Source organism: Rissa tridactyla, chromosome 10 (genome assembly GCF_028500815.1).
Source record: "Rissa tridactyla isolate bRisTri1 chromosome 10, bRisTri1.patW.cur.20221130, whole genome shotgun sequence".
NCBI classification, from domain to species: Eukaryota; Metazoa; Chordata; class Aves; order Charadriiformes; family Laridae; genus Rissa; species Rissa tridactyla.
The window spans coordinates 3,712,888-3,731,060 of NC_071475.1; the positions used below are offsets into that span (position 1 = coordinate 3,712,888).

General features: G+C 52.3%; 1 protein-coding gene across 1 annotated transcript in view; it reads right to left on the minus strand.

Annotated features, from left to right (window-relative positions):
- Nucleotides 1–17,912, minus strand: part of PODXL2 (podocalyxin like 2) — a 32,341-nt gene extending 14,429 nt beyond the window's left edge. The window contains exons 1-2 of the mRNA XM_054216718.1: nt 17,603–17,912; nt 6,866–7,159 (exon numbers count right to left, since the gene is read on the minus strand). Coding sequence (XP_054072693.1) covers nt 6,866–7,159; nt 17,603–17,657 — 349 coding nt within the window. The 5' untranslated portion in view covers nt 17,658–17,912. The remainder of the gene's footprint in view (nt 1–6,865; nt 7,160–17,602) is intronic.
- Nucleotides 17,913–18,173: the final 261 nt, after the last annotated feature.

Below are 18,173 nucleotides of genomic sequence, written 5' to 3' on the forward strand. Positions count from 1 at the left end.
CTGCCGCCTCTGCCATCTCTCCCGGGTGACGGAAGCTCAAGGAGAACCCATCCCACTCTCTCCCAGAAGGCTTCTGTCTTATAGGGCAGTCAAAGACTGAAACCTGAGCTGTTTCTCTGGCCCAGCAAATCAACAGGGCAGAAGCAGACACAGGAATCCTCACACTCACTGCTAATTGAGTTAGCATCCCCACTTGCCACCAGTCTCTCCACTATCCTGCATGCCAAGCTGGGAGCATCCTTCTCCTGTCTGGTTCATAAGACCCCTCAGCTCTCATCAAATCTTGCAAGGGCTGTTATTCAGATTCGCACAGAGAACAGTGAAACTTGGTCAGAGTTGTGCTCATCTGTGCTCCTTAAAAGAAGGAGCTCTCCATACAACTAATTTCCCAGAGGGGTTCAACCACTTTCCAGGTTTGGAGGTTCAGGGATGGTGAGTCAATCCTTCCTTCCAGACTTTCCAGCTAGACACTTAGTTCCTGTCTGGAATCACTTCCTACTGTCTCCACAAAGGGTGTCTGTCCACTTTTCAAGATCAGGTCTCTTTAAGGTACTCATATTTTCTTTTAATTTACCTCCCTCTTCTATGATTTGAAGGAACTTTTGCACGCCGTCCATCTCCTTGGTGTGCCCCCAGCCACTGAGCTCATCGCAGCATCTTCTTCCCAAGGCTCCTTTCAGACAAGCTGGTTTCTGTCTCTCATCTGTGCAACGCAGAACTAAGAGCTTCCCCATTGGAAGAGCCTCCTCAGCATTTCCCTTGGTTCCCCTTATACCCAGCCCCAAAGGAACTCAAAGGGCATCTCCCATTTTCAGTGGCTCCTTCCAACATTCAGCCAGCAGTTTCCCTTCAGAAAGTGGTCTTCTTGACCCTACAACCCACCGGCCCATCTGGTTGTCCTCTACATTCAGCAGACCTTCTACGCTTGGCTTCCATGCCCTGGGCACATGGAATTGAAGCCACAGACCTTCCCACCTACCTATGCCAGTGCTATCCACTCCCATCCCCACCAGCTTTTGTGGAGAGAAAAAGCAATCATGGAACAGAGAGGCCAGACAGATGCCGGTGACCTGAGCTCCTGCTGCAGAAGTGGGGCATTGTCTTCTGTTAAAGGAGACAGGTATTATGGAGCTGGCTGCAATGCCAGATTCACCAGGCTTGTTTATCAGCTCACCTAACTTCAGCAAGGAAGCAGAGCACTGCCAAAGAGAAGGGCACCTGAGAAGGGAGGAGACAGTAACCGCACACACCATCAGCTCCTTCCCTGCCAGGGTCTGCTCTGTAAGTCTCCCACCAAGATCAGCAGTAAGTTGGAGCACAACAGGAACTTATGGCCACACACAGAGGTGGCATCTGCCATGTACCCCTTCCAGCCACAGACAAAGGCAGCCAAGCCACGATGCAGCCAGCCTGATCACAGATGGGGACAGCTCAGGAGAACTGCCTGCTGTAGCCACAAAACTGTCCCAGAGTCTCTGGCCAAACAGTCCAGCAGGGATGGACCAGACGAGTGTAGCAGGCAGCCACAGCTCCACGTCATATACTCTCCCAGAGCTTCTCAGTCACACCACCCCCTTGGGAGTCTGGTTCACCGATATGAAATTCCACACCTCTGCCTCACCTCTTTGCCACCACATCCTTAGCTACAACCCTAATGCTTTCCACCAGTGGTGATATTACTCATATTGCAGCATCCAGCTGTCTTCGCCTCCACCCCCTAGCTTTTCCCTTCCAGGCTCTCTTGTAAAAACACAGGCACTATTATTCTAAAGAAACCATCTTGCACAGCCCTCCTGGCACTCCAAGTCCTGCCCTTTGCATCCCCTAGCAGACCTAGGTCTGGGTCGCACAGATTCACTTGCTTCTTGTGGGGAGATGATTTTCCCTGGGAGAGGTGAATATGAGTTCCAAATCTCTGCAAGAGCTGCCACTTTGGTGATGTCCCGCTTCCTCCGAAATCAATACCGAAACTTCCCTGACACCAGATGGGCTGAGACCTGGCAGTGTGCCAAAGCACGATTCCCCAGACAGACATTTAATTCATTACATCTCTGCTCCTCCTTCATTCAGAAGAGCTGGCCTCATGCCCTACAAGGTTCCCTACCCTGTATTTGCCACTATTAGCTGTTTAAACCAACTGTGACAGCTCAGAAAATGGGTGAGCGTCATTGTTTTTAGTACACATAACCTGACCATAAGGGTCTTTATTGGATTAAACGGGAAGATCATGTTAACCAGTGATTGAATTACTGATGATTAGAAGGCACTGTAATAAAGACAAGAACATTCCTGGGCTCCCACCACAAGGCAGCCCGATAGCACCATTCATTCTAAAGCACCTGCCAACTTTGGGACGTACAGAGCGCACTCTACTCGCTGCTTAAAATGCAGCCAGGTCTGAGGTGGTATCTGCTCGCCGTTTTGCACTATAGAGCGGTGAGGCTTACTGCAAAAAGGCATACTCCATCTGACTGAAACTGCAGGGGGCGTTCAAAGAGGCAAAATGCAATTACTGGTGCTGGAATTGAGCCAGTTGGGGCTAATAACCTAATCTTCCAGAAGAGCTAGGAGAAGTTAGTATCTGCAACTCCAAGACAGGCCCACACACCCAAAAGAGATCATAGTTAGAAGCGAGACGCAGCGTCGCAAAGTGGCTAGGGCTCATTACGCTTGGAATTTGCTTCAGGTGGAGCCTGGGCACCAAGTTCTACAGCCTTTCCCAAACAGAACCATGCCTTTTTCCTGCTCACTGTATGTATTAAGGCTAGAATAAGCCACCCTCACCCAAACACAGAGTCAGTCTGGGATAGCTGCACCAGAATAACACGATGCACAGAGAAACCCTCTTTGTCATAGGTCAGCCTTTGCCAGCAACGTCTTGGTCGAGATGGCTTGTCCCAAGATAGATCACCTAACGTGTCAGTGTACACTAAACCAGGGCACAAACAAGAGGCATCCCGGGAGCTGAGCTCAGGCAGGGGCTGCTCAGCACTAAGCTTCTTACGTGGACAGTCTTTACCAGGTGCTTCATTTCATTAATGCTTGGGTTGAAGATGGTATTAAGAACTGCAGATTTGCTGTCAGTCTGGATGAAGAGGCAGCAGATTTCAGTAAGGCTGAGAGAGACTGGGATCCCTCTGGCCAGAGGCAAGTAATTCATCATGAAAGGAAGTGAATCTCAGTATCCGAGAAGAGTTGAGAATGGAAAATATTTTATCCCATTAACTGGTCAGAAAACTTATTTTTCTTTGAATACGGTCCTTCTAGCTTGTGTGTCCTGCTATCCTTCATCCTAGCTTTCCTGGGAATCCCTTCTGCTAATTACTACAAATAATTAAAAGATTACAATTGCCACACCCCACCCCCCGCCCAAAGCACCACATGCCATCCTAGTGAATCACCAATCCATAGGACTAGATTTGATAGCTCCCAGCACAGTCATGCCTTGCTCTTCAACAGCACAACCTTGGAGCTAAGAGAGCAGACCCTGGCTGTAACGAAGCGAGCTTCATGCCAGGCCACCATTCACACTGGAAGATGTGATGGTGCACCCCAACGCCTGGAGGCTCAGCTGTTGGGAAAGGGAGGAGAGGGACTAAGTGCCTTCATTCACCAGACATTCACAAGTCTCCCAACAGTTTTTGGGAGCCCTTACCTCCCAGCAAATAACGATTAGGCTAACTCAACCTAGAGCCTTCACAGGAAGGGGAACACCGCGTTCTGACTCAGCCAAAGAAGAACAGAGTGAGGTGCAAACCACGGAGTGCTCCAGGATGGATATGCCACCATGTAATGCTTTCACAAAAAAAATCAGGGACTTAAAGGGACCTGCAGCCCTAACGACTCCCATCTTCTACCCCTGAAGCTAGAAGAGGTGTTGCATCTGTGACAGTAGGAAACATGGGGGACTGGAAGCTTCCAGGCAAAACAAGATAGGCAAGGTGGTAAGAAGGGAAAGGAGGACAAGAAGGGCCAGATGCAAGTCCACGCTGTCTTCAGGGTTGATCTGTGGCTCAGGCCGATTTGATACCAAAGACGAAACAAAGCAGCCAAATCCAAACTACAACCCGAGAAGCTTCTGAGCTCCCTGGAAGCCTGAAAGCAGTGGGATGCAGAAGTAACGGGTTCACAGCTCCACTGACTTGCCTCTTGGCTGAAGTACGAGTCACACGCTGCTTCTTTTCCTAAGGATATGATATGGCATCCACAACCCCACCAGACCTAATCCATCTCTCTCAGATGCAGCTCCACTGGGTAGCAGCTGTGCACGGGTTAGCACACGGGCAAACCTGCACTCCTGAGCACACTCAGACAGAATAAGACAAATCTCAGGGTCCTGCCACAGGCTGACGCTCACTGATGTCAATGTAGATTTACTGTTCCAGAGCATAAATCAGCGAAAGCACATTATTCAGGAGAATCAGAGCTGAGCTGTGCTCTGCCAGTGGGAGTTTGTTCTCACTTTCTAATGGACTAACAGGTGGCCCTAGATGCCACATGTTTTCCAGAAATATTTTTAAAGGATGTTCGAGTGCACTTAAAAAAAGAGCAGCAGCTGCAGATTGTTATTACTTTTTATCTCTTGCAGCCTCAAAGTCACACAAAGGCAGAGGAGTCTCCCCACAGAGACTTCAGAAGGACAAAAAATAAAAAAAAATAAAATAAAAAAAAAAAAGAGAGATGACTAATACAGCTTTGAAATCTCAGCAGATCGGGCCTATCTGCAACAAGACCACCAATTCCAGGCCCAATATCTTTACACCAAATACAGAAAGAAACCAGCACAGGTCTCCTTCCATAGCTGGGAATTTTCTCTCTCCAGTAGTATGACAATTCCATTTCGTGCCTTGACTGACACAGGGTCTCAAATCTGTGCCTGGGACAGAGCTACCAACTATACTGGGCTACGCTGTCATTTGGACGGAAAACTCACATAAGGAAAACTTACACTGTAAACTTTTTTTTTTCCCCTTAAACAGCATCTGTTTGAAACTGTTTAATGGATTTATACATTGAAAATAACCTAACAGATGTCATCAGACAGTTCCACAAGGTATCACATGGCATCTGTCACACATGCAGCATGTAAGAACCATCGGTTGTGTGCATCTCTCATGCACAGGCTTTGCATGACAGGAGAAGGCTGCCCAATTTAGGGATGCTATTACAATATCCTTTATTGTAAAATGACACACAGCAGGTTTCTAATTAAATTTTAAGTAGAAATGCGCTCCCACCTCTTGAATAATTCAAACTGTTCTATTAACCAAGGTTCTGAAATGCCACTGAGACACGAGCTCTGGACACAGCAATGGCCAGGGGAAGAAACAGTGCTTGGAAGCCCCGAAGTGGTTAGCTGGGCAGTGGATAGGGCAGGGTACGCGTAAAGGACAGCTGAAAGCGCACATCTGCTCATGGAGGAAAGCACTGCAGGCAAGAACGGAAGGAGAGAGGAGCGTGTTCTGCATACGAATGGGGCGAGGCACGTGCAAGAAGCGGGGCTGGGTTCGGTACCCAGTGCATCTCGCTCTCAATGCACAAGCACACGCTGTTCTCCAAGTCACGTCCAGATCTGTGAGTACATGCAGGTGCCTGCTGGCACACAAATAAAAGCGCCGCTGAGCACACTGCCAGCGCCTGAGAGCAGCTAAGCCAGAGCATGTCCCAAGGATGCGCTGGTGGGAACACGCACCATCCGCCCCCAGCGTCGCTGTGGAGGCAGCATCTGCCCAGCTTCCCCATGGCGAGCATCCCAGGGGCCACGCGAGCCGCAGGGTGGCAAAAGCATGGCCAGATGAGTCTAGCAGCAATGTTGGTGAGCAAAGGGCTTTGGAGACCTACGCTGGGGTGGCCCTTGCCCTGCACAGCATGCGCCATGCCCCAGCGGGCAGCCTGAGCCACAGCACGGTGGCAGCCCTCGGCCCTGCGTGAGCACAGGTCTTTTTTAAGGTCACAGAAATAGGAGTGAAGATAAAACAAGACTTGTGCTTTCTAATTGCAGACCTCAGTCAGACCTGCTGAGAGGGAGGCAGCGACACCGGATAAGGGAGGAGGGATAAGGCTGAAGCCTGGCCCCTGAGTAACACTTAATACATGCCCCACATGACACTTAAGAGCAGGAGCATGTGAAATAATCTCCTAAGCTACTGGAAACCCTGCAATGCTCCTCCTCCTTCCTCCCATCCCTCTCCCTGAGAGCATCTCAAACCCAACTAGGGGCTCAGGGAAAACCACTGAAGGAACTCAATGGTCTCAAAAAACACTCCCCAGAGGAAAGCGAGCTCAAATGCTAACAAAACTCCTTTTGGCCATGGCTCCTCAGGGAGCAGGCAGGACAGGGTAGGCAACAGGGCAGCTGCCCAAGGGAAAAAACCCCGCTGTCTTCTCTTGGGCCAAATTCCCACTGAAGTCACAGGGTGAAGAATCCAGGATTGTGCCCAGGGAATCCAGCTGTGACTCAAACCCCAAGATGGCCTCCATCTCTGAGCCAGGGTCTTGAGACTTTTAGGTTGCACTTAATTGACAGCAACAGAAAGAAGGAAGAAAGAAGAGAGCATAAAAGGGGGAAGGAGAGAGAGAGAAAGAAGGGCACGAGGCAATGGGAAACTAGGTGGAGGCAATACTTCTCCCAGGTCATAGCAGCTCAGGAATAAAGGCTCAGCTGTAACTTGGTTTCTAAAGCCTGTGCTTGCTCAGGGTTCACTGGGGACACATCAGGCACTGAGGTGAGAAAATAGAGCTGACGTTTAATCTCAGGCCCTCTTAGCGAGAGTTGTGTCAAAGCAGGAAAACAGATTCCTGCATCCTCCTGCCTCCCCAGAGTCCTTGCATAGCGGGGAGGAAGAACGGGGTAAAAATAGCCTACCTGTTGCCGGTCCCAAGTCCAGGCTGGAGTCGTTGAGCTCTCCCCCATCTTCCCAGAAGTACTGCGGGGGCTGTAAGATCTTGGACTCCTCGTTCTCCTCGCTGGCAAAGCCCGATCCCGGGGCAGCATGCAGAGAGCCGGGGGCAAGATCAGGCTCTGCAGCCTCTGGGCTGGTTTGCTCGTGGGATTTCACGGCCTCCAGGTGGGACATCATGGCAAACTCCAGCAGGGAAGTGGATGTGAGGCCATCGGTGGTTGGCTCCTCCGAGGAGGCAAGGCAGAGGCACAAGGTCCCTGTATAAAGACAGTAAACCCATATCAGAGATAGGGCTGACAGCCACCGGGCTTGTCTTCTCCTTGCAGCCTGCTCCTGCCACCCTAACCCGCTGTGCACACCTGCCTTCAGGGCAACCTGCCCTGCAGATGGGCTGCGCTCCCGGCTGATGAGGAAAATCAGGGCATTTGGGAAACACCCACAACCACGCGGAGAAGCATTCACATCCAGGATGAGCCGGTGCCAAGCAGCCATCCAGTCTGGGGCACCTCTCTTCAATGGGGCAGTGATGGTCCACCCTCTCTGAGGTTTTTTTGGCTCTTTGAAAGGTCGGGGCGCTTCATTAATCACCCATCCTGGAGAGGAGGTGGAATGTCTTATACTTAAGCCACGAAATTTTGGCCATGCGAAGTCAATGAGAGTTTCCTACCCAGCGGTCACCCAGGCAAGATTTCACCCTAACGATCTGCAGCTATATTATATGCGGGGGAAGTGATTTAAACCAAAATTATTTACATTACCAATATTAATCACATTTTAAATCAGCAGGCTGGAAATCTATTTTTAAGTCATTGATTTTAATTTCATTTTGCAGTCACATTTTTTGTTTTCCTAAGGAAGGGCTGACTGTCACAAGCAAGAATTAAAATGTACTAACAGCAAACATCTACTTAATGCTAAGCAGGGAGGCAGGCTGCATTTTACACTTTTCTTTCAACAATTATATCCTTGTTATTTCCATTTTATATATTAGAAGGTTTGACTGACACTTCTTGATTCCTAGATGAGACTTTAATTGTGATTTGTGTCAAGGTACATTCACATGCATATTGAACTTCAATCAAAATGCAAGAAAACAGCACCTGGAACTTGGCTTTATTCAACCGATAAATACCATGATAAATACGGAGACATAAGGAAAAAAAAAAAAAGAAATTACCAAAACATGTTTTACATCTAAAACAGTTTTGTTAAGCAAGCGAAGTAACTAATTTGAGTGAACTGAACCAATTGCTTCCTAGCTCTCTGTTCTTCGGCACATTAAAACGAGAGATCTCATCTTCTCACAGATGATTTTTATTCACAGACTAGAAGAAAAAAGGACAAGTTTTCCCGCTTTCTCAGCTCATACTCAGTTTCTCAGTTCTTAATGAACTAGTCACTGAACTGAACAAGCTGAAATGAAGACTAATTTGGTATTTTTCTTTGATAACTGATTTTCTATACAAGAAAAATGCAGCAGATCTAATCCATCTGCACTTCAGTAAAATACCTGATACAGTGCCTCCTGCAGAATTACAAGAGAAGCAAGAAAAGACACCGATTAGCAGGAAAACCGTAAGGCGACTGAAGGGCATTGGCTACCCGAAAAATGACAGAGGCTTGTGCTGGAGGGAGGCTATTAGTGGAACTCCTCAAGGTCCGTCCTTGGATCTGCTGCTGTTCTTTAACATTTTCCTAAGTGACCTTGGAACAAAAATCAGGAACATGATAATGAAATTAGCCAAGGACATAAAGCAAGGAGACATCCTCACTGCACAGAAAGATTGTAGGTACAGCTAGGTGATCTTGAGGATGGAAATAACAAAAATATTATAGAAATAGCACAAAGTGATAAGTCACCACCATAAGAACCAGCACCAAACATTTTTGAGACAAGATAGGAAACTATCCATTACAAACGTCTTACAAGGAGAAATGCCTGTATTAGAAACAGCTCTGAGATATGACTGGAACGCAGATGTGAAAACGCTTGCACGGTCCTGAAGTATTAGAAATAGAGAGATTTTACAAAGCACTGCTGAGACATCACCTGGATGCTGCACACAGATCCGGATACACGAGGCCTGAAATGATTTAAGCAGAGCTGAACTGCCTTCAGGCAAGGGCACAGACTGGGCAACCTCCCGAGGTTCCTTCCCACACTATGTCCTATGACTCCACGTCCCAGAAGGACAAATTCAAATCAGGGCGAGTGCCAAAATGAGCTGTGGGGCAATGGCAGATGGGTTGGCCCTGGTTCTTTCACTGAAAACATTGGCTTGTTTGCACAAAGAGTTTGGGGGTTGCTGCTTACTTGCCAGGCTGATTATCAAACCTGTCCTGGGAATGTCGGAAGCTAGAAATGCGTTTCTCGAGCCTCCTTCCTGCTCTGACCCTCTGCACCTTCCTCCACTATTCTCTGAACTGAGCAAAATCCAATATTGGTTACTCTTTCCTATATATGCTTGGGCCAGGCTTCAGCACTTCTCAATCTCGTTTATTTTGTTCTATTGATCCAAGGCGAGACCAGCTGAGGCCAGTCCAGCAACAAAAAGGGAACGGCAACAGAGGCAGGGTATCGCAGGGGATGGAAGCTACTGCAGCATCATGGAGCCAACCAAAGCGCCTCTGGGCATCCCTGGGGATGCGCCGGCTCCCTGCGAGCTGTGCACAGACGCTGAAGTCTGCGCACATCTTCTGCAGAAGCATGGATGTGGAGAGACCTGGCCTGGCCAGTCCCTTTGGCGATTCAGGCTCCGACGTGATGGTGCCCGGGCTGGGCTTCCCCAGGCTGCCACAAGACACCGGAATCACTAACAGCGAGCGCTGCTGAGCCCCGTGCAGCCCAGAGGGGACAGCACCTGTCTTGAGGAGCTTACAGCTGAAGCAAACATGACAGAGAGCAGTGAGGGGGGGAAAGGGAACGTTATTCTCAAAGTTATCCAGAAAAGGGGAGCAGAAGGATGGGGAAAGACCACAGCGGGTCCAAGACCACATGGAAAACCTGGTGTAGTTGGGACGGCAAGTGACTGCCTGGATGGTACGCTAGTTCTGTATCCACCCCAATGCCTCAGTTTCCCCTGACTCCCATTAGCAGAGACATGGCTGATGCGGCACTCCGGCTTTCCAGCCACGCCACAACGCACATCCCAGGTCTCCCAGCCAGCTAGGCAAGGCCTCAAAATGTAATTGTGCCAGCTCCAAAGACTGATTCAAGACCCTCAGTTTCCATCAGCTACAGCCTGTTTGGGCTCCCTCCAGAGCTCAGCCACAGCCTGTCCCACCACCTCTACACAACAGACATCTCACGGCAGGTGAACCTGGGCACCCAGAGAGCTAATCCCATCCATGCAGGAAGCTCAGACCCTGGGAGTTTGTTTACCCTCATTTAACTCTGAAGTGTTTACCCAGCTAAAACCCCCTAAGCTGCATTATCGTGTTTACTGGGAAGCTCTGCTCTCCTCAGCTCAAGATAAAACTATACCACCTCACCCCTAAGAGTGAGTCATTAATAAACACAGCCTGAGCAAGCCAGGTTTCTCCTGAGGTGGATCTGGAGTACGACAATACCTTGGAGTCTGATTCACAGGCACAAGATGCAGAGGCTGGCCTGGGGGAACCCACTGTGCCAGCAGGAGCTCGAATGCCACAGGGCTAATGGCACCATTGCATCGGGGTACAAACCGGTACCTCCCCAGACAGCATCCGGACACCACCTTTTGCACCAGCAGCAAAACCCCAAAGGCTTGGGGTGCCAAAGAGCAGACCCAAGATTTGCCACCTCCCCTCTCTCTTCCAAGCATCTCATAAAGGAGCTCAACGCAGCTGTCAACTCGGAGGCAAAGAAAGAATCAAAGCACGAGCTGAGCTCAGAGGCAGGGGAGCACGGCCGAGAGAGGAAATCTAACGCCCAAGACGTCGGTGGCTAGTCATTTTCCTCCTAGGATGGGGAACGGGCATTAGAGGACTTCTATCAGCCATCAGCCTCCCAATTTTGTATTCTAAAAGGCAGACCAAGTGATAGGAATAAAGAAACACAAACGAATAAAGCCCCGCGACTGTAGATGGGAGGGAGCAGGGAACGGAGCCAGGGCTCGCCAGCTGCTTCAAAGGGGCGTTTGTCTCTCATTTCTATTTTTGCAGCACCTCTGCGTAACCTGGAGGAGATGAGGCTCTGCATGCTAAAGAGGGCAGCCAGCCTTCGGGGAAACGGCAGGGCTGCGAGCACGGGAGGGAAAACCCTCCCCGGATCAGACAGAGGAGGGGCGAGAAAGGAGAGAAAGTGGGAGACGTAGGTGGAGGGGAGAGAGGGAACAAAGGCAGAGAGAGAGAGCACCAAAACCAGCACGGGAGCTCCCGCGCTGGCTGCAAGCTCCCACACAGCACCCACAAAGGTGAACACGTGGAGGGAACACTGATCTTGCAAAAGATGCTTCACCTCTGCATGGAGCAGCATGGGGTGATTTCAACAACAGGGAATAATACGGCAGTGTTACCTTTCCGAGGCCGCTGGAAAAGAGCCAGCCAGGAGGATGCACAGATGAAATGAGTTTGCTAGTTGCTGACCCCACTGGCCCCTCAGGAAATGGTTCCAAATCAAAGTGGCAAAGCTCTGTTCAGCTCAGCAGAGGATTCGATATAACAGCCCCAGACAGGGCAGATGGGGGAGTTTTGCTCAACAGCAGAAAAAAAAAAAAAAAAGAAAAATCACAGAAAAGAACATCTGCCATCTCTCTCCCAAACTGCTGTGAATAAAAGCAGTTTCACATTTCTAACCAATTCCAAAAGAACCCCAAAGTATTTTCTACATTAGCCAACCAAGAACCAGTTTATCCCTTTGCCACAAGGCCAGACACCCCTCCACGGGACAGGCCAACTGTTAAAAGCTCCCAACTGGCCTACTGAATAGGGCTAGAAGTAAAAGAGGAAATAAGTCGTTTCTGTATCCAGCTGAAATGAGAGGAAGGATCCTGGCAGATGAAATGGAATCTGGCTGTGACTGTATCGCGACAGCCCTTAAAATTTTCTTGCTTTTTAATTAACAACAAGCAAACCTCAATTTTCTCTCCAAGGAAACACACAAACATCCCTTAAGATGTCATCACATTGGCTTGACCTGTAGCCGGGCGGGTGTGCCTGCAGTTTACCCAGCTGAAGGTTGGTTTTACCTCTCCTTCCCAGGTGCTGTGGCTCCACCACCCTGCAGGGAGGCAGGATCAGCCGGCTGAAGGGAAGAGCACCTGCCTGGAGCACACACTCCAACTCACCTGCCTCTCACCACCAACAACCAGCACAGCCTCTACAACACCAGTCACACAATGGGTACCGGGGAGGGGGGTCAGAGCATCTCAGTATTGCCAATGCAGCAGCCGCAACAATGTCCATCTGGCCCTGCTACCGTTGACCTTCCTTTCAAGCCCACCCCAAACCCAGGAGTTATCCAAGAATGTTATTTCCTAGGAGAGCTGGGTCAGGAATGGGTCATTTACTGATAATCGGTTAGGACAGAAACACAATGACCAGATGAGGGAAGCATCTGCCAGGGATATTCTGTTCCCAGACCTCCCCCAGACCACCGTGCGTGGAAAAGCCGGGGAGCAAGGCCCAAGGGCAGAGAGGAGAGAGGCCCCAGGGCAGAACAGCCAACGGCAAAAACCGTTTCCAGAACATAACAAAACACAGAGCCATTTAAATAACAAAAAAAGGATCCCAACCACAGATGGTGGAGGAAGAAAATGTTGTTCAGCTGAGGGATGTCCAAGCTGATTCCCCCACACTCACCTGGAGTCTCTGACCCCCAGACCCTTCATAGCTTGCACCGGGAAGCGTATGGGACAACTGTGTATCAGACCAAGTCCTTTTTGTGCTAACACAGAGTTATGGACCGTACCCATGCTGGGACAGTCCACCTAAGAGAGCTCTCCCACCCCAGTTCCCACACGGCCTTACCGCTGCTCTCCCACGCTGCACTAGACCACTTACAAATCCAGCCGGGTCCCTAATCTCCGAGATCATTTCCAATTAGGGCTTCAGAAAACAAGATCAGACTGCTATCCTGCTCTGGTACTGCCACCAACCAGGTCCCTCTAAAACCATCCACCTCCTCATGGCCCTGGCATATTTTACAGAGTGCTGGGAAAAGCATTGGGGTCTGCGAGGAGCACATACACTTATCAACCTGTACCAGCTGAAGGAAGGGGTCAAGGCACAACTGAAAAAGCCCCTGCCATGGGACATCTCTTTAGGGGGAGATCCTGGAGCACAGAGCAGCTGTGCCAGCATCTTTAAGCTTTTGCAGATTTTTACAGGTAGCACAATCAGAGAGCTCAAACACTGGGCCACAGGGTGTGCATGTCTGCACGTACTGAGCGGCCGCTACCTCGCAAAGGACTGCCAACATTTGCTCCCCTGGCATTTCAGCAGAGAACATCTACAGCACACAGACCTGGGTATATCCATGGGAAATGGCAAGGTGCTGCCAGAAGATGCACCTGCTTTTGCAGATAATTGCAGACATGCCCTTCATCAGCACATCTGTGCCAGGGGCCTGACCTCCAGGGGCGCCGAGCATCCTCAGCCCAGCGCTGAGAAGAGTCACATCTACATTCTTTACAATTCGTAACATCTGCTTTAAGCACCACCACTCGTCTCCACAGAAGAGACTCCACATAAGCAGGTCACAGCAACTCAGAGAAGCCTGCCTGTCCTTCCCCCTTGACCCAGCCATTCCTGCCGGGAGTCACAATCTTGCCTGGCTTCAGTCTCCCAGACTGTTTGCCTTCGCTCCCCGCCCCAGATCGTCTCGTAGCCTTCACACCTCCCTCCTCTGCTGCTGCAATGTCTGCTCTCCTCCACGCTTCTCACTGTCGACAATGGCAGTTCCCAACTTGGGGCCGGAGAGATGCAGCCCCTGGGGAAACAGCATCAGGCAGACAGTTGTATACAGCAGAAGTGAATTTTCTTTTCTTGGTTACCCTTCATAGGCCTCCTCAAAGCAGCCCCCAGCCACAGGATGAAAGCCACTGAGAAAAAACACAGCCCACAGATTCCTTTGCCCTCTCATGGACCCAAAGCGTTTCATCTGTCTGCTAAAAATCACCTCGCCAGGCCTGTGCTTCCCCTTCTCGCTCTGTCCCAAGCTGGACCATGTACCCCATGGCCCCAGGTCTGATCTCCAGCATACCAAAAACAGGCTCCTGGCTGCTTCGTCTTTACAGCCTTCCTGCCCGGGCAGAGCAAGCACCACCACAGATGCAGGAGGGACTTCCCTCGAGATACGGTCACCCATCAAAATATAACACAAGCTTTTTACACCCCAAAAGGTCTTTAAAACTCACTGGGCACAACACTGAGCACAAAGTGGGGTTAGACTCTGCTCCAGCCCCTGCAGCGGAGCAATGATGACCACTCTGCCACACTCTGGCATGCCGTGCAGCAGTCTCACCACTCGCCAAACAAATGCATGCATCCAAGGCAAAAGAAGCTCGTGCAAAGGTTTGGTAGTCCCAGGGCACGTGTACAGGTCCTGACTACCTTCACAACACATCAGGCAGGAGCGAAAGAGCCAAGAGTGGTTGCGGTTTTCATACAGAGGGAGAACTGCAAAGCCGGCTTCCCAACAGTAAAAAATTATCCCCAAACCAAGAACATACATCCAAACCCTGGTAGCCACAACAGGGCTTAACCAGGCATAGGGACAGTGGGGGCTGATCCGAGCCCCAGCAGGGCGCATCTTCCTTGCCAGCATCCCTGGCCCTCTGAACAAACCAACGCACGTGTTTGCTTTGCCTCTGTGCGGGCTGCGCTGGCTCGTGTGGCTGACAAATAGCCTCTCTCCATTCTTTCGGGATTACGTGTTTCAATAGCCAGCAAGAACGGGAAGCGAGCTCACCCAACCGCCAGCTGCAGGCCGCGATGCACCTTCCCCGCAGCCCCTCTGCCCTGGCCCTGCAGCGGCGCTGACACCACTGCCGCTCACCCAGGTGCCCACAAAATGACAGAGCTTCTTCCCCTGCTGAGCAAGCGGAAAAAAAACTTTTATGCGCTCTGATCTGCAGCTCGTCGCCGGCAGCTTCCCCTTGAGGGCTTAATGTAGTTATTTCTACCCCTGATGCCTATAATTAAATGAGCATTTCCTTATGGCACTGAAGAGGCCAAGGAAAAACTGACTACAGGGAATTTTCATCCATCCTGATTTATACTGCCTTATCTCAGGCTTGTTCACACAATGTTAACAAGGAATCTTCTAAGCAGGCAGAAGGAAAAAAAAAAACAAAACAAAAACTTGAATAGCCCACATGCAGACAAGCACCTGGGGAGACAAGAAGAGGGAAGAGACCAATTCCCTCCCTTCTCCCCCTGGCTTTTGACCACATCATTTTCCTACTTGCAAAAGCAAAGGGGCTCAGATACCCTAGAGCCTGGAGAGATGTTTCCACACTCTGCCAGCAGCCCTGTGCTGCCCAGCAGTCTGACAGGACCCTGATGAGGCGCAGGTCCTGTTTCAGCCCATCCCGCCAGTCTGGGGGGGCTCCTGATCCTGGGAAGCACGGGGGAATTGCATTCAGCCCCTCCAGCTCTCTCTCAGGTTTTAACTGTACCTGTCCTGCAGGACTGGAGGAGCAAGGCTGGAGTGCACTGAATTATTCCAGACTGGAACAGATCCTAAACCGCTGAGCAAAGCTACTTACCAAAACAGGGCTTGATTTATAAATTCCCAGCAGTCTGCATATCAACTTCTGACCTCCCATCTAGGCGGGAGTCCAGGTGCCCAGAGATGCCTGGCCAACTAAGTCCAGCCCCCCAGAGCTGCCACAGCCCACCAGGATTACCAGTTTCACTAGATGAGGAACTGAGCTGTCCCTCACCTCCCACCCCTACGCCGCTCCCTGCTAGGACAGCAGAGAGCACCACAAGGAAAGCCAAGGACCCAAACCCTCCGTATGACCACCAGCTGGACAACAATACGAGAAAGTTTCCAGCAGCCTCAGCAGAATAGGAAACACACCCTCCCCTCTGCACAGCAGTATCAGTTGTGGTCCTTTTGGCCACCAAATTTTAAAACCACCACGAGGTCCATCTCCATCCTCCACAGAGCAATTGTTGCTTTCAAGCCATGGGGATGGGTCCGACCCTTGCCAGCAGATCGGCAGGGTGGGAACACAGCAGTTCCCCCCCATGCACCTTGCCCTCCTCTGTGGCGGAGGTGGAGGTCTGGATGAATTTGGGGACACGGGTCTCCTGCTGAGATGCAGCTAAAGGACCTTTGCCAGCCATGCCCAAGGTTTTCCCTAATGTGGACAACATGCCTGGAGGAAGCCACAAAACTGGCTCTCTGCTCAGCTCTGGAAAGGTTTATTGCTTCTGTGCCACAGAGTATTGGCACAAAACCCCACCAGGTTTTCTGATCCATTTTGCTCTTTAAGCTCACTATTGTTTGCAAACCTAAAAGGCTTTATCCCTTCTCTTCAGGGAGCCCCAGACGACAGGGGCGAGGCACTGTACGTACAGCTCACGGACAGAGCGGCTCCACAGATGACAGGTTCCCCCATGAACATTTTTGGGAGATGGGGGGTAACAAGACAGACGTGCCAGGGGGCTGGATGTCACCGTATCACAGCTCGGTTGTGCTGGAAGACAGTGACTGGTTGGGAAATCGGCCCTTCCCTCCCTGCCAGAATGACTCAAGACAAAGACTCCCCCACTCTTTAAATGTCCCCGTTCAAAACTCCTGTTCCACACTAACCAGATTTCTGTACAAAAGCGATGGGGGTAGGGAGTGAGAGGGCAATCTCAGCCTCACGGGTCTTTGGGGGGATCCCTTTGTTGGGAAATTTCCCCAGACTCTTTAAAAATAGAAGCAGAGCCTTCATAACTATTCCGAGTATAATTATTCCTGCACTTAATTGCCTTTCCCTGGCACCCTACCTCTCCTCCAAATTTCAAGAGGAGGCTCTTGGGGAAACGCAGAGCAATTTGTGGTTTCCCCCTTCCTTTGTGCCAGTTTCGCGGTAGTTAGCAAAATTACCACGACGCCAGACGAAGCCATCGATACAGGAGAAGGCGGTTTTGGGGCAGCCCTGGCGTAGCCGGGTCCACCCGGCCGGGGCGACCTCCATCCATCCTCGCTCGCCCTGCGGGGGGAGCTGCCGGTGCCGGCCACGGCGTGCGGGGTCCCCGCAGGGACCAGCGCCGTCTCTGTGGCAGGGGACCCCGGGTGAGCCCCTCGCCCCCGCGGGGTGAAACCCACGTGGGTCCAGCCCCCCATGCCGGGAGCCCGGGGGTGCCCTGTCACGCCCCCCAACCCCAGGGGTCCCGGGGCTGAGACCGGCTACTCCAGAGAGCTCCGATGCCCGGGCGGGGGGCGGTGCCCGGTACCCTGGGAGAGCTCCGGGGTGGGGGACGGGGACCTGACACAGGTCTCGGTACCCGGGGGTCAACGGTGCTGGCGGGAGCGATGGGGACCTGCCTCCCGCAGAGATCCCGGTGTCCCAGCGAACTGGACCCATTGCCGGCCGCCCGGGGTTGGGGGGGCCAGACCCGCACCCCGCCGAGGGTTCCGGTGGTCAGGGCGCTCCGGTGCCCGGAGAGGGGACCGACACCCGCCCGCTACCCAGCCCCGCCGCGGGGGGTCCCGGCGGCCGGCCCGCCCCAGCCCACAGGGATGGCGGCGACCCCCGGCCCCACCAGCCCTCACTCACCGGCGGCCAGAAGCACCAGCAGCAGCAACGCCGGGGCCCGGTGCAACGGCTGCATGGCGGCGGCCGCTGCCCTGCCGCGCCGCCTCTTCACGGGGAGCGGGGCCGCCCCGCTGCCCGCCGGGCTCTGCCCCTCGCTGCCGCGCCCGCCCGCCGCCCGGCCCCGCACTGCATCCCGCCGCCCGGCGCCGCCTCCTCCCGCCGCCGCTGCCCGCCGCTCCGGGGGCGGGGGAAGCGGAGGGAGGGGGGGGGGTCCTAACTGCCCGCCGGGTGCGCAGACAGAGCGTCCGGGGCACAGAGGCGGAGCGCAGCCGGTGATTTGCACCTAATTGCTGTCTGCGGAGCCGCCGCCCCCCGCTACGGTATGGTACGGTACGGCCCCGCCGCCCCCGGCTGCAGGGCCCGCTCACGCCGCCGCCCCCGGGCGCCCACAACGAGTGCCGGCGGCGCGGCTGCATGCGCCGGCGGTGGGTGATCAGCCCCCGCGGCGGGAAGGCGGGAGCCGCCGAACCCCGCCGGCGAGGCCCCCCTCCGCCGGGCAGGGGTAAACCCCCCCCGCGGGACAGCGGCTCCC